Below are 23,044 nucleotides of genomic sequence, written 5' to 3' on the forward strand. Positions count from 1 at the left end.
TATCCCAGCTTCTAGGCCTGGAGTCATTACAGAGATAGCTCAGTCACTCCTGCTTACCAAAACTGGGGCTTAGACCAGCCTAAGGGGGGACTTAGGAGACTCCAGGCCTAAGGGGGTGGGAGGAATCATACTCTGTTATGGACTTAGTCCCTCAATCCTGGAGCCTGTCCCTTACCTCAGTTCCATTAATCAAAGAGACGACCCCCAAGACCAGCCTAGCCCAGACTGTTGGCAAAAAAACAATTTATTTTCCTTTGAAATAAAATGTACAACCAAAAGAGCTCAGGGCCTGGGGTAGCAGGGAGGACGGGGGGACACCAGAGAGCCCACTTAGGGGAAGGAATCTGTGCCTCTGATCCCTCTACCCCACACCTTTGCCAAGGAGGAAGAGTCTGTCAGCCAGAGATTTCAGAGGGGAAGGGAAATACACGCTGTGCCAGTGATTTTTTCTGAAGCAGGTCATCCTTCGGGTGCAGAACACCACCTCCACAGGGGGACGTCAGAACCACAGACGGGCAGAGCCCTTGGAAACCATACAGCCCCATCACCCATATGGACACACTGAGGCTTAGGTAGGGAAGGGCGCACACCAAATCAGAGGTGAAGTCAGGACTTGAACACCTTGGCAACCTCAGCAGGGGGCTGAGGCCACAGACCTGGATGTGCACAGCAGATCATTAGACACATTAGTCAAGTGAATGACCCCGTAGAGAGAAACGGCTGCGGTTTTTGGGTAGCCACTGCTCAGTGGTCCCTGACCTCAGTGTGAGGCGGCTATGTAAAGGCCAAGAACCAGATGGTGGTTATGAACCTCAAGACTTTTTTTAGCACCAGACGGTGGAGCTCTCCTGCCAGCTCAGCTTCCTGGGGCCTCTCAGGTAAGGGTGACGCTGCTGGAATGCTCCTGTGCCTTCAAGTGGGGTGGGAGAAAGGAGAGGCCAGCAGGGCTGGGTAAAGCCTTGTCCTGTGCACTTCTTCCCTCCTTCCTCCCTCCCCCAGCTTCAGTATGGCCCAGAGAGGACAGAGGGTGGGGAAGGCCAGAGTGGTATCTTGTTTCTAGTTTCTGGGCATTGGGCCTCCTCTTACTCCCCAGCGGGAGAAAAGGGTTTAGAATCGCTTTTCCTCGGGCTGGGAGGTAATGAGCAGCTCCTTGTTGCCGAAGTCCCACCAGGCTGTCATGTGGAATGCCATGTTGGTTAGGACAACAGTATACTCCAGGATGGCAAAGATGGTGTACACTGTTGTGAGAACGCAAGGAAGAGGGCATAGTGAGCCTCCTGCCCGCACCCCCTAAAGGCCTCTTGATAAATCACCACCACTACATCACTACACAGGGAACACAATGCCAACCAGCCCCCAAGACCACTGCCATATTGCACATTACAGAAAATAGCACAACTGTCCCATAGCCACTGTGACCACCTACGGATTCTAGCCTGGCCTCACCTCCAGCCTCACAATACATGTTGTGCCGAAAGTAGACAGCTAGCGCCGTGAAGAAGGAGACGAAGTTGATGATGAAGAGCCGCTGTTTCCAGTTGTAGGACTTGCGATCCTAGGAGACGGGCTGTCTGATCACTCTGCAGCTTGTTGGATACGTGTGGGCAGCCTCCCCTCAGCCCCAACTCCCAAGGGCTGAGTCTAACCTCCCTTGCTCATGGAAGGGGGCACAGGCAGGAGCAGCAGGAATGATGGGCATGTTCACATCCCTACATTTGGGGGTGTAACGAGGCCAAAGAGCAGTGGTGTCCCTGCCCCTGCCACATCGAGGGGACAGAGTATGAAAGTGTCTTGGAGTCACCCACCAACCCAACACCTCCAGATACTGTGGGAAGAAGCAAAGTGTGTGTATGTGGGCGGGGGGCACTGGATTGTAGACCATAGACCCCTGACAGTTCCTAACTCACTGCGGCCTGGGTGCTGCTCCTCATTCTACCCCCATTTGGAGCCTCCATCTCCTCTTCTCCAGTCTCCCATACTACCCGATACTACACAGTCCTAGGTTCTGACCTGTCAGTCACCCTCCACTTGTCCCCAACCCCCAACCCCAGCCCGGTTCCCATTAGAGCTCCAGTTCCCACCTCACCATTACCCGTGTCCCGAGGACGAGTGTCCTTGATTTTCCCCTGGGCCTCCTGGAGCCCCACTAGGGGTAGACCGTACCTCCTGACTTACTGTGTGCTTCTTGGTCAGTCGCCAGAGAATGCAGGTGAGGAGCATGTGACCGAGGGAGGAGGCGATGAACACAATGAAAGCATTTTCATGGATAGCTGGAGGGAAACAGCATGGTTGGGAGCATGCATTGCAGGGAGCACCCAAACCCCTTCATCTGAAGGTCCAAGTGAGGGAGGGGCAGGGGCAGTCCCCTCCCAACCCCTTCCCCACTCCTCATTCCCTCAGCCGGGCACCCACTGAAGTCCTCAGAAGAGGAGACGTAGGTGAGCACTAGCAGCGCAAGGTTCTCCACGACGTTGAGGCCAAAGTTGAGGCGGCAAAGCGGGCGGTAGCTGGGACACGGGGAGGTGCAGCTGAGGTAGTGGTTCCAGTAGGCGAAGGCCACCAAGAAGCGGGGCGCCGAGTGCAGGCCAATGCAGAAGCGCCACACGTAGCGCTGGGGCACCTCCCCGCCGATGGCCGAGCTCACCGACGGCAGGTAATTGGGTACCTAGAGAGGGTACCTATCTGGGCGCCAGGCTCTGCCGGCCAACCCACCTGGAGATCCCTCTCTCCATCTAACCATCCCGGCCCTCAGAAGGCTCTGCTCCAGCCCCTCCTCTTCCAGGAAGCCCTCTTTCAGGCGCCCTCAGAGCTCTCCCGAGAAACCTCCCCTTCCAGGTCCCAGGCCCCTAGCGTGCTTGGTTCTCATTCCACAGCCAGCCTAGGGTTTGTGTAGGGGCGTGGTGAGACCTTCTCCATCTCCCCCCAACTAGAACCTACACATGGCTGGGAAAGCTGTAGACAGGTTCAGATACTCCCTGAGCTCACTGAGCGGGGCTGTGCCCTCAAAAAGGCCCTGTGGGAGGTTCCATGAGCCCAGGACCCCAGATTCAGTCCCGAGGACAAGGATGGATCACAGACCATTTGAGCTTCCCTTGGGACAGTGCTGGACTCACTGCCCAGCAGAGCTCTTCTTCTGACTGCTCCCAGCTCCACTTGCTCTTCTGGGCAGGTGTACCAAGGTGCTGGAGGGTACTGTGTGATCCTGGGGGAGGTGGGCCGGAAGGATACCCTCACCCTGATCATGTCCAAGAAAAGTGGGTGCTGCTAACCTGGGGTAGTCTAAGAAAATGACCCTGTTTTTGTGTCTCTCTTTCATCCATCTTTCTCAACATCTGGAATTCCTCATTCCTTAAGGAATTGGAGCCTCATTCTTTAAAGCTGAGGAAGGAGGAGGAGATAATACAGCTGAAGGACTGGTGTGCTGCTTGTATGGGAGGGTGGGAGGATGGGGGATGAGTGAACGGTAGTTTGGATGGGGACTGGAAAGCCAGAGACGAGAGGAGGATCTCCTAGACTCCAGGCCTCGAGCAGTGCTTCTCAAACTTTAACATGCATACAACTCTTCGGGGACTGTGTGAGAATGCAGAGGTGTGGAATCTGAGAATTTGCACTTCTGAAAGATTCCAGGACTGTGGGAGCTACCAGTCTGTTGTATTTCCATGGGCTTTTTTAAACCTTCAACAAGGGCTAGAGCAGTGCCAGAGCCCAACAATCCAGTGAGGGAATGACCCTGCTACGGCCGGTGGGACCAGTCTTCAGAGATGGATTCTGGAAGATCCCTTCCTTTCTCCCAATAAGGAAGGTGAATGGGTCTTCGGAGCAGCTGGAAAGGTAGGCAGTGATGGAGGCAGCTCACAGGCCAGGGGTGGTCCTGGGGGAGGACCAGCCAGGGGCTTCACAGCCTTCACAGAAAAGGAGGTGGATTCCCCTCAGCACTGTCAGAGGAGGCGAAGTGCAGAGCTCTCACAGAGAGGGTGCTGCTCTGAAGGCCATGGCTTGAGATACCATAGCCTGAGAGCAGCTCAGATATTCAGTCTGAGTTATCAGGGAAGAGGCAGCACGGAGGCTTTGGAGCCACACAAACCTGGGTCTGCATCCCAGCTCTGCCTTTATTAGCTGGGTGAACTTGAGCAAGTCACTTCACCTCTCTGAGCTTCAATTTCCTCACTGGGAAAATAGGGGTAACACCACCTAGCTTTCAGGGTGATTGTGAATACTAAATATAATGTATGCAAAGCATCTGCAGTGTTTGGCACACAGTGGGTACAAGTGATGGCTTTCAGAAGACAAACTCCCCTGAAAAGCTTGCAAATAGGCAGTGAGTTATGTGGCTGTTGAACATGAGAAGGCCTGCATATGAGTGAGAGGTGGGAATCATATCTTCACCAGACACTTCTGAGACATCCATGCCTCCTTACATTTCTGCCTCTCTGAGGTCCCCTGAGTAAGGTTAGTGGGAGTGTTGCCTCCAATTCCTAGCATATTCATTCTGAAAACTCCTCCCCCATATCAGCTACTTTAAGAGGAACAGGACGAGCATCTTAAGCTTGGCTGGGAGAGCCCAGAGTATTCAAGGGCCCAGAGTCCTGACTGATGCCAGGAAACAGGTAAAGGGTAGAGGTGGCACAGAGTTGGGGGGACACCTCAGGAGGAAGAAAGAATTAGGGCCCTGTGGCTGCTGGTCCCATCCTCACAAGCTCCTCTCAGATTAACGGCGGGGGCAGGATTCTGAGAGCAGGGATTGCCTCTCTTATTACACAGACACAGACACAGACCACAGACACACACACATAATCAGGTATAGATACTCATACATACACCCCCATCCCAAGCACATGAGTTCCCCACTCACCAACTATGCCAGCAACACGCAACATCAGGAACTATCAGAGACCAGGTACTCAGCTCACCCCAAACCTCCCCATGAGCCCAGAACTAAGGGTACTGAGAGATGGGAACATAACCCCTTCCCCCAAGAGTAGAAACCCTTTGGCCTGGAGGACATGGCTCAGTGGATCTGTGGCAGGGCAGTAGATTAGAAATTCACATGGTATAAAGGGAGGGGGTCCAAAAAATTCCCTATCATAGCACCTCAGATTTCACCATTAGAGATTCATTCTTTTGGCTACAGATAAAAGTCCCCTGAAATTATGGATGACTTTTCTATCTACCTTACTGCCCCTTGCCCCTTGCCAACCAAACAAAAACCCCCATTCCTGTCAACTCTACTTGCTACTCTTCTCTGGACTCCATCCCCACCTCTCTATCCTCACAGTCCCCATCTTAGCTCTGGTCTCCCCAGGAGCAGGAGCTATTGCACTAGCTTCCTCAATGGTCTCCCCACTCTTGCCCCCTGCCCTTAAATCTGTTCTCCACTCAGAAGCCAGAATGGTCTTCTAAAGCACAAATCTGATCATGTCTCTTTGCTGCTTAAAATCTTTCCAAAGGTCCCCATTGCCCTCTAGATAAAATCAAAAGTTGTCAGCCCGGCATTCACAAAGATCCTTCTTCACCCCCAGAGCAACAATGTCCCTTCCTCCAGGAAGTCTTCCCCAGCATCCAAGCTGGGTTAAGTGCTTCCTCTGGGCCCTGCAATCTCTGTTCTCCCTCTTATCACAATAGGAATCCCATCTCACTGTGTGGTGACTGTCTGTGTCTAGGACTGTCTCTGGAAGGAATGAGATGCTGAGGGCAAGTCCATGTTCAATTCCATGCCTCTGACATAGAACCTCTTCCCCTGGGCCCTCAGGAAAGGCCTGGTGGACTGCTCTTGGAGGCAGGAAGTCCTTCCAGGTTTCTAGCTGGCAGAGCCCTGAGTGGACACGGGCTGAGGGGCCTGAGGCTGCCGGAGGGAGAAACCAAGCTAGAAGATCCCAGGGCAGGGCTGGGGCTCCTCTCGGGTCAGGCCTCCAGTCTGGGCTAAAGCTACCTGTTCCTTCTCCTGGCCTCGTCTTCCCCCCTCAGCCCTGGCTTCCTTTCCAGTCTGGTCTTTCTTCAGCCTCCTTCCCCTTCTCATGATCTCTCTTGTGTATTCCCACTCCCTTCCCTTTCCCCACTCCCCTCTGTTCCCTTGCACTCTCTATGATCCTCTTTTACTCTTGGACCACTGTGACTCTACTCTCTGAGTCCCTTCCCTCAAATTTCCCCTAACTCTGACCTGCCCCCCACCATCCTTTTATCCCTTTCCCCCTCTCTCTGACCCTCTGCTTTCTCTCTTACTCTCTGATTCCACCCTATCGCCATCTCACAACCTGGCCCTGACCCAGGTGTTGGGGAGCTGGCACTCACCCCACAGTCAGTGGCCACCGTGTACTCAAAGTGGAACACCAGGGACCAGATGATGCAGAAGAAGAAGCCGAACACAGGGAAAGTGATGGTCCATAAGACCATGGCCGTGAAGCGGAGCCGGAACACGGTCCCATCAGGGTCCAAGGGCTGGGAGGCCGCAGAGAACATCCTGTAGGGAGTGGTGCCCAGGCAGGGCGAGGGACACAACTTTGGGGCCTGGTGGGATCCCTGGGGCTGGGAAAGTGGGGCCTTTTCCAGAGCTGGCTCCTCAGGATATACGAAGAACCAGAGTAGAAAGAACAGAAAGAGCAGAAGGGAAAAAGGAAAACAGTGCAGAAGAGAAGGAGGTGCAGAGAGAGATAGGGCAGGAGCAGCAGAGATAGGCAGGGTCAGCTCTTAGGAATCCCCTTGGCACACTTATCCTGTAGGCCCACCTGTTGACGAGTCTGGAGAATAGAGGCTCCCAGTGGCCTGGACATGGGAGCTCTGATGGCCCACCCCATTCTCACGACCCTCATACCCACTCAGGAGAAGGTCAGAGGTGGAAAGGTTATTATTCCCATTCCACAGAAGGAGAGACTGAGGCCCAGAACCATGCCAGGATCAAACATTAAGAATAAGGTCTCTTGCCACCTGACAGTTTAAGGCTCCAAGTCAAGGCTTTCTTCAGGCCAAGTAACCTAGACAAAGGACCCTTGGCTCAGACTGGTCCAAGCCCTCCCACTGACCCTGTCTGACCACATTCCTGCTCTTCACCCAAGTTCAACTAGGAACAGTGGGAGTGCCCCAGAACCTATTTCAATGGGGCCACAGGCTGCCAGCCATCCCACCCCCAGGCTCAGAATGATCCAAGCCTCAGGCCAGTAGTACCCTGATCCCAACATATTAGGGTCCCTGAGGAGCCCCAGATCTCAAACTCCTTCCTCTCTAAGAAGACTATGTCACCCAATCCAAGGTTTACGGGAATCTGAGGGTCACGGGAACCTTCTCCACTCAGCTTGAGCCTGCTGTGCTGGCCCAGACCCGGCAAGGACAGACCCAGACCAACGGAGCTGGGCTTCCCCCGCTCCCTTCTCCCTCGAAGCAGAGAACTCCCTCCTCCCACCCCCTACTGCCCCAACCACCATGACCCCTCAAGCTGGGTCCCCTTCTGGGGAGCAGTAAGAGATGGCTTTGTATTAAAAGGCCTAGGACCAGGTCTCCCATTGGGACTCATACCTCCCTCCATTAAGGGAACCCCAGTCTACTAGTCTCCCTCAGCATCAGGGAATGGGGGAGGGCACGCACTGAGTGACACTCACATTGGGTGCTGAAGGATCCGGGGCTTGGGTTGAGGGCTCTAGCCAGACTGAGACTGTTCTAAGACTAGAGGGTCCCACCCCTAGCTCCCCAGGGCCTGCCCTCCCGCCCACAGAGTCAAGATCTCCACGCCTGCCCAGACACACAGCCTTCCCAGGACCAACAAGGCCAGGTCATAAATCCTAGAACATTCTGCAAAGGTAAGAAGTGATAGTGGCTAAAGTCAGCCCACAATAGCCTCTTTGACAGGGACCGGGCTAGGCACCTTTCTGAGGGTTGTATCCAGGGATACAGGCAGGTTTCTGGGAAGGGAAAGGGAGAAAGCAGAATAGGATTTGGCCCCTTTTTGCTGGAGCAGGACTGAGTATGTTTGTTGGGCCCCAGTGGAGAGCTAGCTAATCTTAGGACAATAGATTCAGGATCCAAAGGAGATCTAGACAGACTCAAATATGAGGTATCAGTGTCCAGCCTGTACCTGTGCAGAAACAGCTGATGGCAGCTCAGGCTGCATTAACAGAGGTCTAAGAGCCAGTAACAGGAAGGGCACAGTCCTGCTCTTGCCTGTACTGCCCAGGCCATATGAAATCCTATCCCCCGATCAGGCCTAGGAGAGAACAGCGACGAACTGGGCCAAGTCTAGGGGCATGTGTCCTATGAGGGCAGTCTGGAGGAACTGGAGCTATGCTACCTACAAAGAGTAGACTCAGGGACCCCCCACTGCTGCCTTCACATCTCTGCAGGGCTGGCTGGAAGCCAGGAGGAAAGAGTAGCTCTAAGGGTCCCAAAGCAGAGCCAGGGCAAATGCAAAGATTCACCAGAAAGAGAGTGTATGCTCTACATACAAGAAAGAGCTTGCTAATTGTTAGTTACTAAGCCTCCTTCAAATAGGCTGCCTGGGAGGAAGGAGGTTCTCCATCACTGGGGATATGTAAGCAGAGGCAAAGTCATCTAATTACAGATGTGTTGGACTAAGGTTACTTCTTGTATTCCTAGGGTTGGCCATTCCTGGGATACTCTGGGCGAGAAATTCAGAGCATCTATGAAAATCCCCAGGTGGATCCCACATGGTAGTCCCAGGGAGTGCGGACAACATACCCCCAGGGTCACTAGGCCTGGTCTTGCCCCAGCGAGGCCAGGTATCCCTCCAACAACTACCTATGCCTTAGCTCCCTAACTAGTATGCCAAGAATGGGTTATAGGTATGCCAGATATGCTGAGGTTACTGATCCCATCAGCCCTCAGAGCCAGCCACGAGGGGCAGAGCAAACAGCTTACTCTGTTTAACTCCATATGCCATGCAAATATTATGATTTTCTGTATGGACTAGGACTGCATCATACCATGCCTTCCAGTTCCCAGAGCACTGGGCTGGGGAGTCCTATCCACTCGTTCAACAAATACTTTCTGATTCAGATGCAGTGCCCACCTTCAAGGAGCTCCCAGTCTGGTGGGGAAGACAAACACAAATATGATGTGATAGAACTGTGTGCGAGAGAACACAGGGAACTGTGGGCACCCAGAGCAGGGAGTGATTAAGTTTGCCCCAAAGAGGCTAGAGAAGTCTGTCTGGAGGAGGAGGCACTTGAGCAGGGTTTTGAAGGATGAAGAAGAGTGGGCCAGGGTAAGAAGAACATTTGATGCATTATCTGTGGGGAGAACTAGGTCAGGAAAGGCTGTTGGAGGGAGTCTTTCTGATCCTCCCCCTCAGACCACCTGGTCACCCAGTCCTGTTCCTTCTGATAGCTCCCAGCCCTGGATCTCATCAGACTGGATGCCCACAGCTCAAGGCCCATGTCTACCCACTGACAAATCGAGAGGAGGGAAAACTTTAAGTCATACGAACAAAAGAAGTGGGCCCCCACCCCTGCCAGCCAGACTCCACTGCTAGTCATAGCCCTTTTTCTGGAGCAGATGCTCTTTACAGGAAGGTGGGAAGCTCAGCTGACTGGGGGCCTTCAGAGCTCTTGGTGAGGCTAGTCCCAGGGTCCATGTCTAGGCCCTGCCTCTTTCCCACCTAGGGCCCCTAGGCTAACTCCCTTTCTTGCCCTGCCTTCCAACCTGACAATCTCCTTTGCCTCCTCCTCCTTCTGCTCCTCACCCCTCACGTTCCCCAAACCACCTTCCTATCCTTCCTCTCTCTGGAGCTCTATACCAGCCCTGAGAAGCAAGGGAGCAGGAATTATCAGCCTCATTTTAGATGGGTAAACTGAGGCTCAGTCTCTGTGTCTCAGGCAATAGAGACAGTCAGTAGATGAACTAGGACTATAACAGAGGACTATAACCCCATTTACTCCAACAGCCTACAGAGAAAACTCGCACATCTTTCTTCCTGGCATAGCACACCATACCCCTGTCCAGAGGGTGCATGGCCACCTAAGGAACCTCCGAGAGGATGGGACCTACCCCAGAACACATATACACACACATAGTCAGGTCCCCATCCAGACAGGCACAAATATAGTCTCTCTCACACACATACCCGACTCAAAGCCATTACAGTCATGTCCCTCACAGCTATACACACACATATACATAATCACATTCCCACAGAGACAGGGACAAGGCCACAGTGCCACACTAAGAGGCCCCAAACACCCTCTTGCCCAGTCCTGTTGTGTCTCTATCCCCCAGAAAACCCTGGGGCTCCTGAATCTGCCCCTCTATGAAGTAAGGATTGGGTTCTGGGTTCTGGGGCTGCCCAACTTCAATGGCCCCAGCCCGTAGTGACCTCCATGGAGGATGGAAGGAGCCTAATTCTTGCAACCTCAATTTGCAAGCATCCCCCCCAGCAGCCCAGTATGTTTGACGGACCCCTCTGGAAAGCTGGCTAATCCTGTTACAATAGAATCAGGATCCAGAAAAGATCCAATCGGGCCTGAATATGAGGTGTCAGTGCCCCGCCCAAGCCCTACCCCACAGTGTGTGGCCGTAGTCTCCTTGAAGTGGAAGAGCAGGGACCAGAGGATGCAGAAGAGGAAGGCAACAAGTGGACAGCAAACTGTGACCAGGGCCACCAGGGTGAAGCGGAGCCGGATCAGGGTCCCCTCCCGGTCCAGCGGCATTGGGACCTGGTACATCTTGTCGGACCTGAGGATGGAGTGATATGCTGTCAGGGCCCAAGGCAGCAAGGCTGGGACTCAGTGGTGAAGCCAGCCCTTGTGCTCAGTCCTCAGCTCAGCTGTGCTCTGGGGCGGGGAGTCTGAGAAGGAAGCCACTTAGCCCCTCAGCGTGAACAGCTCCTGCCCTGGGTGAGGAAGACTGACTCAGAATCCCATTCACCTCCAATTTCAGAGGAAAGACTGTGAATCAGATCTGTGCTAAAATGAAGCTTGAATAGATTGGGAGAGCTTCTCCTCACCCCTATGCCTGGCTTGACAGGCATAGCACTACAGGAGCTGGTTTAACCAGTCTCTCTTGTTTCGGGAACCAATCCTAAAACCTCCCAGTGGACAGAATGGCCCATCTCTTCCCCCAGGCCTTTGAGCTTCCAGGCTTCAGGGCCTCCCATCAGCTCTCACTGCTCCACCCACCAGCCCAGGGCCCTTCTGCACCTTCAGTCCCTTCCCAGGCTCTGTGTGCTCCGCATGCCTGCCCTGCAGTCCACAGCAGCAAGGGCACCATGGAAGCCAACAGAATCTCGACTCCCTGCTTGTCCCTGCCAGCTGCCTCACGTGCTCCGAGGGTGAAAGGCTTTGCAGAATCAGGCCTAGTACTAGCCTGGGCTTGCTGTTTGTTGGGGAGAGCTGCCTGGTCAGCTTCTGGAGGCTTCCCAGGGCCTGTCCACCCCCCACTGGAGACTAGGTAAGGGCTCCTGAGGACTGTGACTCCCCGCTCAGACAAGAGTATCTAAGGTCAGGAACTATAACAGCCAAGTATACACCAGCTTTCTTAACCCAGCCCCCCTCAGTGTATAGAACGAGAGGGAGACAGGAACCTGCTCAGGGTCACACAGCAAATAGAAGGAAGAGCCAGCAGTGGGGCGATGTGGGGCTCACACGGTTACAAACTGCAACTCTGGCCTTCCTTGACCCCTTCTTCTCTGGGCCAGAGCTCTGGGCAGAAAGGTCAGGTTAGGTGGGGAGGGAGAAGGGGTGCCTGTCCATTGGAGGAAGAAAGATAAAAACCAGATCCTATATACATGAGGCAGTCAGCCCTATACCCATTGTAAAGACAGAGAAACCAAGACACACAGAGACGAAGGCCCTTCCTCAAAGCCCTGTGCTGAGCCTGAGGGAAAGCCATCCTCAGAACTCAGACTTCCTGTTGCCAAACTAGGGCTGGCTCCAGATACATAAAGAACCTGCCCTCTGGACTCCAAGGGCCTTGCCAGATCACGTCCCAACTCTTCCTGGCCCCGCCCTCAGGACTCTGCCCTCTAGTCCCACCCTCAGGAAGAACCCTGACCTCAGTGCTGCCGGCCTCCTGGCATTCCGGAGCAGCCAGGTGGATGTGCCTCTGCATTCTCATCCATCTCCCCTACCCGCCTCTCTGCCAGGCCCCATCAGGTAGCCTGCCCCAATTGCTCAAGCTCCTTTCTCTCTTTGCGAGCCAGGAGTCTCCCAGGGGAGTTGGAAGCGGCTCTGGTGACCCTTACAAATCAAATGCATTCCTTGGACCACCCCCAAGAGGATTACCAATCCCTCCAGGCCCTAGAAGGGGAACACCTTCACCACTCAGCCCAAACCCAGATTCTGTGGTTGTAGCAGTACTGTCCCCCCTCCCAACATCCCTCCCTGAAGCCAGCTGCTCTAGATCCCTCAGGAACCACTGGGATCCCCAAACTGAAGACCAGATCCTCAGGGAAGGAAGAGGCACTGCTGAAGGCAGGGGGGTGATAAGAAGGTTCAAGGAACAGTCTGTTCCACTTCTTGGAGGTATGCCTGGCCTCCCTTTTAGCTGTGTGACCTTGGGCAAGTCACCTAACCTCTCTGGGCCTATTTCCACAGCTGTGCAACATGGGGATCATATGGTTTAAATTACTACTAAGGCCATTCCAACTCGGTCATTCTACTCCTCCAGCCTCAGGACAGGGAGTTCACTACTTGAAGCGCAGCTGTACAGCCCCTGTCAACTCTAACTTCCTCACAGGTACTACCAGCTGAAAACTGATTTCTTAGGAGTACCCCTACCTTATCTCTAAAGGTTCCCAAAGATCTTATCAGCCTCCAGTCAGAATCCACATTTACTAGGCTCCTTCTGAGTACTAGGCACCCTGCTTAACACCAGATACACATTGTTTCCTTTAATCCTATCATTCTATGAGGTAGGCACTATCGCCTGTATATTTCCATTTCACAGAAGAGGAAACCGAGGCTCAGGGAGGTTAAAAACACTTGCTCAGGGGCCGGCCTGGTGGCGCAAACGCTTAAGTGCGCGCGCTCCGCTGCGGAGGCCTGGGGTTCGCTGGTTCTGATCCCGGGCGGGCACCAACGCACCACTTGTCAGGCCATGCTGTGGCGGCATCCCATATAAAGTGGAGGAAGATGAGCATGGATGTTAGCCCAGGGCCAGTCTTCCTCAGCAAAAAGAGGAGGATTGGCAGATGTTAGCTCAGGGCTGATCTTCCTCACAAAAACAAAAACAAAAACAAAAAAAACCCCACTTGCTCAAAGCCACAGGCCAATAACTGGCAGAGCTAGGATTTGAAAGTAATCTATGGGGTTCCAAGGCCCCCACGTCTCCACCCCCGGGGCACCTAAGGAGGAAATCTGGACCAGGAGTCCCTGTGGAGTGAAGGGAGAGCTCAACCCCTGCACATCCAGCCCCATGTTGGGGAGCGGAGGGGAAAGGGGTCAGCTCAGCAAGTCGGGACAACAGCAGTTCCTAGGCAGGCACCAGGACCCCCAGAGCTTGGGGCCGGGCACTGCGGAGGCTCACCGCATGGCCGAGCTCCCCCAAATGGGGCTGCCCGGCGGCCCGGCACACCCACCCCCATACTCACCCAGGCTGTGGCGGTGAGGAGGCTGGGCCGGCGCAGGCCGAGAGACTGGGGGCCACTGGGCGCCACTAGGGGCCACTGGGGGAGCCCAGGCCCAGACGGGCCCCGGGGGGCGAGCGGCGGGGGGGCAGGTCGGAGTGGGAACGGCGGGGGCGGGGCCAGAGCGCTTGGGGCGGAACTTGGGGAGGAAACTGCGCCCAGATCCTCTGCTGGCCCCTCCCCATTTCTGCGGACCCGGACCCCGGGCTCTCCCCGTTAATCTGGCGTCCCCTCATGCCATGCCTCTCCAGCCCTGGTCTACCCCGCTAATTCCGGCTGCGTGGGGGCAGCCAGAAGAGCCCTGGACACCTTTGCTTGACACGTTGGATAAGCCACCCTGTCACCTTACCTCTCAGCTGCCTTCCATCACCTGTTGAAAAAACATAAAATTAATTCAACAGGGCCCGGAATTCTCTCACTTCCTGACCCCAATCTTTCCTGCCTCCGCCCCCGCCCCCACTCCCCCCCCCCCCCGCAATTCTAGCCGAATTATCCAGCTTCGCCCTTCGGAAACATTAAACCAGTTTCGCCCCAGCCTCGGTGCCCCTCCCCCAAACTTTGCTCCTGAGAGCCAGTTCCAGGGATTTCAGGAAAAAGAAAAGCACCTTACACGTAATGAGACCCAGTGAGGCCCATCCCAGAAACTCTGAGCCAGAGCTGTTCCCACCTTTGATCAGGAGAGGGCGCCCTGTCCTGCCTAACATCGCACACAGAGAGGATCTGCCCCTAGCCCTGGGTCTCTCCGCACCATGAGAGGGTTGATTCCCCAAAACCAGCCCCCCAGGGTTCCCTCCCCACCCTGAGTGACCCATAAAGGAACCTGAGGGGGACTCTTGGCTCCCTTTGCAAACACCATCCTACCCCAATAGGGAAAGAGGATGAAGGAACCAGTAATCCCTCCTGCAGGCACAATGTGGGGTTGACAGAGCACCTGCAGCGGGTGAGGACTTCTGAGCTAGACACAGTTACCACCACATTTTTCCTATTTAAATCCCCACAGTAATAATTAGCTTATTTTGAGCACTCTGTGTCCCAGGCATTTCTCTACTTTTTATGTGTTATCCCATTTAATCCTCATAAAAAGCCTATGAGGGCCGCCCCGTGGCTTAGCGGTTAAGTGCGCGCGCTCCGCTGCTGGCAGGCCGGGGTTCGGATCCTGGGCGCGCACCGCTTCTCCGGCCATGCTGAGGCCGCGTCCCACATACAGCAACTAGAAGGATGTGCAGCTATGACATACAACTATCTACTGGGGCTTTGGGGGGAAAAAAATAAATAAATAAAATCTTTAAAAAAAAAAAGCCTATGAGGTAGATACTATTAATATCCCCATTTTGCCAATGGAAAACAGAGAAGGTATGTTACATACTTACACAGCTAGTAAATGTCAGAACCAGGATTTGAGTATGGCACCTGAGGTCATTCCCTTAATTGCTGTTTACTGTTAATCCCCTATAGGTAGCTATAATCACCACTTTGCAGATGGGAAAACAGAGGCTCAAATTTGATTAACTTACCAGAGCTCTTTTTCATGCATTTACTTTTACACATTCACTCAGCCTAGGCCCTCTCTGTGGAAGACCTGGGCTGGGCAATGGTGGGGGATCCAGAGATATCCTGGGCTCACTCCTCAGGCTCCAAGTCTGGAGGGAAGGTGTCTTATTCTAGAAACTACTTTTCTTGACTTTGAATTCTCCCTCACCCTGTCCTTTAAGGTCCCAGGGCAAATGAACAATTAGTAAAACTTTACTGAAAGAACCACCTCCATTTAATTTTTTTTTTTTTTTTTTTTTGGGAGGAGATCAGCCCTGTGCTAACATCCGCCAATCCTCCTCTTTTTTTTTGCAGAGGAAGACGGCCCTGGGCTAACATCCGTGCCCATCCTCCTCCACTTTATATGGGACGCCGCCACAGCATGGCTTCCCAAAGCAGTGCGTCGGTGCGCACCAGGGATCCGAACCAGCCAACCCCGGGGCCGCCGCAGCGGAGCGCGCGCACCCAACCACTTGCGCCACCGGGCCGGCCCCATCCTCCATTTAATTTTGATAACTAGATTCAGGTTTTCTACCTTGGGGCTTCATGTCATCCTCTTTGTCTAGCTCTAACCCACAGATGCCTGCTCCTGGCCCTTGTCCCCTGTCTTGACTCCCTATCTGTTCCTTTGGCCCTAAATATCATTCCCTGAGGCTGGGTCCCTTCTCCCCCAGTGCCTGAAACTTAAGGTGCTCTACTCTTGCCTTTAATTCTCTGGTGATTTGGGCAATTCACCATACAGTTCTTAGTCTCAGTTTCCTCATCTGTAAAATGGTTTTAGGAATATCCACATCAGAGGATTGTTGTGAGAATTAAATGAGGTAATGTAGCAGTGTGCCAGGCACGAGGAAGGTACACCATGTTATTACAACTAGATGTGTAAGCTACAGTCTGAACTCATCCTGACTGAGCCTTTTCTGAACTGTCTGACTCTCTCTGAATCTGTTTCCTCCACTGTCAGTTTGAAAGACTATTAGCTACCTTGATTTATACGAGAGAAAGTGGAAGAAAAGGATGAGTTCTTACTACGTGCCAGGGACTTTATGTACACTTTTTTTTTTTTTTTGGTGAGGAAGATTAGTCCTGAGCTAACAGCTGTTGCCAATCTTCCTCTTTTTGCTGAGGAATATTGGCCCTGGGCTAACACCTGTGCCCATCTTCCTCCACTTCATATAGGACGGCACCACAGCATGGTTTGACAAGCGGTGCGTCAGTGCACGCCCAGGATCCGAACCTGCAAACCCCAGGCCACTGAAGTGGAGTGTGTGAACTTAACCGCTATGCTACTGGGCTGGCCCCTATGTACACTTTCATTTGATCCTCTTAATAATCCGGTGAGGTAAGTTTGATGAAATCCACTTTACAGGTAAAGAAGTTGAACAATTATCTAAACATCTAGTCTCGCCTTCATTTAGTAGGCACTCAGTGTTTGCTGAATTGGCATTTGTCCATTGTCCAAGAAGCTGCTGCTGCTGTGGAAGCCTTCCAGTGTCTCCTGCCCTCCTGGCTGGTTTGTCTGGTGCCTGGACATACCCCAGAGAGGCCTCTGCCTGAAACAGCACCACCATTTTCCAGCCCTGGACACTTGGGTTTGACAAGTTGGATAAGCCACCTTAGCCACAATCACTGCTCCACTCCTCCTGTCCATACATACATACCAGATACCCCAAGCTAACTGAGCGTTTGTTTACAGGGATGTCCCAGCCCCCAGGAGCATGGGGGCAGTGTAGAGGTTGGGGGCAGAAGAGGGGAAGGGAATGTGGGATGTAGTTGTCAAGGAAGCTTCCTGTAGGAGATCTCCTTCACTGGCCTCCTTGCCCTCCTATCTCTCCATCATCCTCCCATTACAGCCACAGTGAATCTTCTTAAAACACAGATTTGATCATGTCCCTTCCTTGCTGTGAATTATTTAGTAACTCTCCATGGCTTTTAGGATCAAGAGCAAATTCCTCAGTGTGGTACTCAACATCCTTCATAATCTGGCAACCCTCTGCTCCAGCAACCACATATTTTACATTCTAGCTACACTCACCTCTTCCATGAAGCTTTGCTCAACTCCTTCCTTATCTCCCCCTAGACCCCATGATCTGCCCACCTCCCCATTCCACAGGCAGCCTCAGATGGCCTTCCATCACAACTTTATTAGAGCCTTGACTACAATGTAGCGAAATAATTTGTTGCCTGTTTCCCCCATCTTCCTGGGAGCTCATTTAAGGATGGAACTCTCACCTGTTCCATTTATTTCTGGATCTCTCAGCTTAGCCCAGGGATAGGCATACAGTAGGAGCCCAGAAAATATTTGCTGGATTGATTTAATTGAACTGAGTTTTGAAGGATGGGCAGGATTTAGATATATCAAGAAGAGAATAGGAACTGCAAGAAAGGCCTTTGAAGAAAGACTGCTGGGGGTGGGGGTAGGGGCAGAGTGAGCATGGCTGGGGGTAGGTAAAGAGGCAGGGACATACACAGTGCTAAAGACATCCAGCCAAACTCTGCTCCTGCCTCCTGGCAGCCTCAGGAAAGTCTTCCTGGGTTGAGGAGGACTGTTTGTTCTTCCCAGAGATCTTTCTCATGGCAGAGACATCCTTCTTGGGTGGCTTTAAACTACTCACTCTAGGCTCACCCACCTTGCTCTAGCTCCACTCTGCCTCAAATAGTAATTAAATCTCCATTGTTCTATAGAACTTTCTTTGGCTTCTCTATCACTTTTTTTGTGTGTGTGAGGAAGATCAGCCCTGAGCTAACATCCATGCCAATCCTCCTCTTTTTGCTGAGGAAGACAGGCCCTGAGCTAACGTCTATTGCCAATCCTCCTCCTTTTTTTTCCCCTTTTTCTCCCCAAAGCCCCAGTAGACAGTTGTATGTCATAGTTGCACATCCTTCTAGTTGCTGTATGTGGGACGCTGCCTCAGCATGGCGGGACAAGTGGTGCGTCGGTGCGCACCCGGATCCGAACCCGGGCCGCCAGTAGCGGAGCGCATGCACTTAACCACCAAGCCACGGGGCGGCCCCCTAGCTTCCCTATCACTTCTAGTATGAAGTCCCAGTTTGCAACACTGGATACACTGAGCTCTGTCCTGGTCCCACGTCTTTGTTCTCCCTGTTCATCTGGTGTGGAATGCTTCTTTTCCTCCATCTCAACAAACTCTACCCAATTCTATAAAGGTATTGATTAGTATGACACTTTAGTAAGTTAGGAATGCATGTAGTAATTTCTAGGGAGATCACTAAAATAATAGAAAAAGAGATTTAATTTTAAACTGGTACAGGAGAAAAAAATGAACTAATCCCAAGACTCAAGAAAGGAGAGATTTCAATGGCCAATAAGCATGTGAAAAGATGGTCAACATCATTAGTCATTACGGAAATGTATGTAAAAACCACAATGAGATGCCATTTCACATCTCCTAGGATGGCTATTAAAGAAAAAAGGAAAATAACAAGTGCTGGCAAGGATGTGCAGAAATTGGAACCCTCATATATAGCTGGTGGGAAAGTAAAATGGTAGAGTCACTTCGGAAAATAGTCTGGTAGCGCCTCAAAAAGTTAAACATAGAGTTACCATATGACCCTGCAAATCCACTCCTAGGCATAAACACACGAGAATTGAAAACATGTCCGCAAAAAAACTTGCACATGAATGAATGTTCATAGCAGCATTATCCAGAGTGGCCACAAGGTGAAAACAACTCAAATGTCATTCAACTCAGGAATGTATAAACAAATATGGTATATCCATAAAATGGAATATTATTCTACCAGAAAAAGGAATGAAGTACTGATACATGCTACAACATGGATGAACCTTGAAAACATTATGCTGGGCCAGTCCCGTGGCTTAGCGGTTAAGTGCGCGCGCTCTGCTGCTGGCGGCCCGGGTTTGGATCCCAGGCACGCACCGATGCACCACTTCTCCGGCCATGCTGAGGCCGCGCCCCACATACAGCAACTAGAAGGATGTGCAGCTATGATATACAACTATCTACTGGGGCTTTGGGGGAAAATAAATAAATAAATAAAATCTTAAAAAAAAAAAAAGAAAACATTATGCTAAGTGAAAGAAGTCAGACACAAAGGTCACATATTATATGATTCCATTTATATGAAATATATGAAATGTCCAGAATAGGCAAATCCATTGAGAGAGAAAGTAGATTAGTAATTGCCAGGGGCTGGGGAAAGGGGGAGATGGAGAATGACTGCTAATGGGTCTTGGGTTATGAAAATGTTCTGGAATTAGACAGTGGTGATGGCTGCACAACATTGTGATTATACTAAAAACCTCCGAATTGTATATTTTCTTTTCTTTCTTTCTTTTTTTTTGCTGAGGAAGATTCGCCCTGAGCTAACATCTGTTACCAATCTTCCTCTTTTTGTATGTGAGCCGCCGCCATGGCATGGTCACTGACAAGTGGTGTAGGTCCACGCGCGGGAACTGAACCCAGGCTGCCGAAGCAGAGCACACTGAACTTAAGTCCGAACTTAAGGGCCACCACGGCTGGCCCTGAATTGTATACTTTAAATAGGTCAATGTTATATTATGTGAATTATATCTCAATTTAAAAAAAATCTGGCAAAGAGCTGGGCCTCAATAAATGGCAGTTATTATTACAAAAAAGATGATAAAGGAGAGAAATAGAAACTGAACAAATAGGACACATAGAAAGTATAAAATGTTAGATAAAATCCTGAATATATCAGTAAATTCATTAAATGCAATGGACTAAATGCTCTAATAAAAAGTCAAAGGTATTCACACAAGATTTACAAAAATCTAATTGTATGCTATTTATAAACATCACCTTCCCTTATCAAGTTATAGAAAAAGAGGAAGGAAATCAATATTTACTGAGTGCTTACCATGTGCCAAACATGTGCCCAGTCCTTTGCAAATTCCATTATCTTATTTGACCTTCACAACTACTTTACAAAATAGGAATTATTATTTTGTGTATGTGTGTGAGGAAGATCAGCCCTGAGCTAACATCTGATGCCAATCCTCCTCTTTTTTTTTTTTTTTTTTTTTGCTGAGGAAGATTGGCTTTGGGCTAACATCTGTGCCCATCTTCCTCTGGGATGCCGCCACAGCATGGCTTAACAAGCGGCACATCAGTGCACACCCGGGATCCGAACCTGCGAACCCTGGGCCACCAAAGCAGAGCGTGTACACCTAACTGCTGTGCCACCGGGCCAGCCCCCAAAATAGGAATTATTGTGCCCATTTTATAGACAAGGAAACTGGGGCACAGAACAACTAAATATAATTTGTGCAAGGTCTAAAAGGTAAGCAGAATGAGGACTTGAACTCAGCTCTCTTTGACTCCAACTCTGCTGCTCTTTCCAATGCACCATATAAGAAATCTAGCACCATCAATCTGGAAGGAAGTCTCTTGACCTTCTATGATTCTGCAGTCCTTACAGGTCTCTCTCCTCCCTGAGCACTAATCCTTCATAACTGCATAGAGTGAGTTCTCAGGGCATATGGTGAGAGAGTGAGGGCTCCCAGGACAGAGCTGGACTTTACTTAGCTCTGTCTCTCTTGGCCAGGGCAGAGCACTGAGCTGTGGACATCTCTGGGCTCCTGATGCCCAGGACAGAGTTTGGCTCAGCAAGTGTTTGTGAACATGCACCAAACTCCTTGTCTTTAGAGGGGAAGAAGGAAGATGATGATAACCAAAAGGAGTATTATGAGAATCAGGCAGATTAAGAGTATGTGGGCCCAGGAAGCCCTGGCCCGCACAGAAGTCCTTCCTGGGGCAGAAGTCCCTGGGAATGATGAGCTTGTGGGCCACATGCTTACCAGAGTACCTAACAAGAGGTCCTTCTACTTAGAAATCACCATGGTCACAGGAAATTCCTCGCTGGAGCACTCCTTGTCTAATGTCTCCCCCTCCAGTCTTCTAACAAGTATGCACTATTTAAGGATCCCAGCTCCTGCACACCCACTAGTACTTTGGACTGAATGTACTCACTTCCTCACTCAAGACATGTTTCTGAGCCCCTTTTCTGTGTCAGAATCCATGTCTCACAATATTTAGCATGGGAATTCCTTGACATTTTTAAAGAATATAAATCATATCTATTATTTATTGAGGGCTTACTGGGTACCACGTACCATGCTACGTGCTTGATCTCATTTAAGTCTCACAACAACTCTGCGATGAAGTATAGTTGTTATCCCCATTTTACAGACAAGGAAACTAAGGTTCCGAAGTAGTAAGCAATTTTCCCAAGTTCATATGGCTAATACATGTTTGGGCTCAGATTTAAACCCAAGGTTCTCTGACTCAAAAGTCCCACACATCTATTATTATTCTACTTAAGAAATTAATTCACTCATTCATGTGTCAAACATTTAACGTGCACCTATACTGTGTGCCTGGCCTTAGAAGCACCAGAATAGAGGAGAGGTTTAAACATAATTGGGTTTGAGGATTGGAAGGTGAGAAATCAAAGGTTCAGGAGGGCAGTGAGGAAGCTACTGTAACTCTCCAGAGACTAATGACAAACAAAGGAGGGTGGAGGGAAAAGAGATGTTTAGTTGGAGGAGTTGGGGGAAGGTGTCTGGGTCATATATTTAAACTAGCTTTACTACTTGACCATTCATGTATTTATTTCTTTCTTCCTTCAAGCATCTACTGAGCATCTACAATGTACCAGGTTTCTCCTATCCATTATCTTATTTATTTATTTTTTGTGAGGAAGATCAGCCCTGAGCTAACATCCATGCTAATCCTCCTCTTTTTTGCTGAGGAAGACCGGCTCTGAGCTAACATCTATTGCCAATCTTTCTCCTTTTCTCCCCCCTAAAGCCCCAGTAGATAGTTGTATGGCATAGTTGCACCTCCTTCTAGTTGCTGTATGTGGGACGCGGCCTCAGCATGGCGGGAGAAGCGGTGCGTTGGTGCGCGCCCGGGATCCCAACCCCGGCCGCCAGTAGGGGAGCGCCTGCACTTAACTGCTAAGCCACCGCCCGGCCTCATTATCTTATTTTATCTTTAAGACCATTCCACTTTTTCACAAACTATCTCTAATCCATTGCCACCCCTGAAAACTTGGAAGGATTTAAGTTCACCTACGTTTTGGGCAGAGCCCATTGCAATTTTGTATTGATGTCCCAGGAGGAGGTGGTAGTGGTGGAGCGGTAATCCGAATAGGCTTTGCTTTCTGAGCACACTCCCTGCTATTTCGTGTGGGACCCTCAGTCACTAGGTCTAGTTTCCAGAACATGCTCGACCTTCTCCCCTTGTAATATTCCGCTTCTGCTCTGAGCTAGGCCCCAGAGGAAAGGAACACCAAGATGTAGAAAATGCAGCTCTGACCTTCAAGATCCCGGGCACAGAAGACAGGAAAGTAAATAATAAGATACAAAGTAACAAGGCTGTAACAGAGGCCTGCACAAGCATTAGCCCAACAAGCTGGGAGAGATCGGCAAATGCATCCCAGCCAGGAAGGGAACATTTGAACCAGGCCTTTAAGAATAAGCAGGAGTTCCTAAAGTGCAGGTAGGAAAGAAAATCCAAGAATCCTCATTTGTACCAAGCCCTATGCTGAGCCATTCCCTAGGGCATCGCTAATGCTCATAACGTCTATTCCAGGCACTCAGAGAGGGAAATGTGCTGGGGCTGCTATGGGTCAGGAGACAAGGAGGCCAGGGGTTAAAGCCTCGGAGCAGCTGCAGACAAACTACTCGGACAGACGGACCTCCCAGGAGGGCCCTCCAGCTTCGCAGGCGGTGTGGCCAGGAAATGCTGGCAGGAGGATGGGGAAGCCTTCCCATCACCGCCTGCGGACTGGGGCCAGGAAAGAGTAGAATAGTTACCAGGCCATCCTGGAGCCTTTCCTCTGATTGGCCCCAGCTTCAGCAGCCCGTGTCTCTCAGGTCCAGGGAAGGGGGCGGAGCCTCGGCATAGCGTCACCATTCTTCTCCCACACCCAGCCCGGTGCACC

General features: G+C 51.2%; 1 protein-coding gene across 7 annotated transcripts; it reads right to left on the reverse strand.

Annotated features, from left to right (window-relative positions):
- Window positions 1-226: 226 nt before the first annotated feature.
- PGAP2 (post-GPI attachment to proteins 2) lies at window positions 227-22,997 on the reverse strand. 7 transcript variants are annotated; one of them, XM_014790250.2, is made up of 7 exons: window positions 22,917-22,997; window positions 13,914-13,934; window positions 10,500-10,674; window positions 2,413-2,665; window positions 2,164-2,270; window positions 1,447-1,555; window positions 227-1,238 (listed from the first exon to the last, which is right to left on the reverse strand). In XM_014790250.2, exons 3-7 carry the CDS (start codon window positions 10,662-10,664, stop codon window positions 1,108-1,110), a joined length of 765 nt encoding a protein of 254 aa, XP_014645736.1. In that variant the 5' UTR covers window positions 10,665-10,674; window positions 13,914-13,934; window positions 22,917-22,997; the 3' UTR covers window positions 227-1,107. The 7 variants fall into 7 exon arrangements, with proteins under 7 accessions (XP_014645736.1, XP_087289497.1, XP_087289496.1 ...); XM_087433371.1 differs by having other exon boundaries at window positions 10,500-10,831; window positions 22,917-22,974; XM_087433370.1 differs by lacking the exons at window positions 13,914-13,934; window positions 22,917-22,997 and adding an exon at window positions 13,529-13,657.
- Window positions 22,998-23,044: the final 47 nt, after the last annotated feature.

The sequence above is a fragment of the Ceratotherium simum genome, chromosome 7, assembly GCF_057802395.1.
Source record: "Ceratotherium simum simum isolate JZ-2026a chromosome 7, ASM5780239v1, whole genome shotgun sequence".
Taxonomy (NCBI): domain Eukaryota; kingdom Metazoa; phylum Chordata; class Mammalia; order Perissodactyla; family Rhinocerotidae; genus Ceratotherium; species Ceratotherium simum.

Coding starts and splice junctions, on each gene's coding strand:
- PGAP2 (XM_087433373.1), bottom strand. CDS start 10,664: ATGTACCAGGTCCCAATGCCGCTGGACCGGGAGGGGACCCTGATCCGG. Junction 6,436..10,499: donor CTACGGCCACACACTGTGGG/GTAGGGCTTGGG, acceptor GCGGCCTCCCAG/CCCTTGGACCCTGATGGGAC. Junction 1,239..1,446: donor CATGTATTGTGAGGCTGGAG/GTGAGGCCAGGC, acceptor TTCTCACAACAG/TGTACACCATCTTTGCCATC.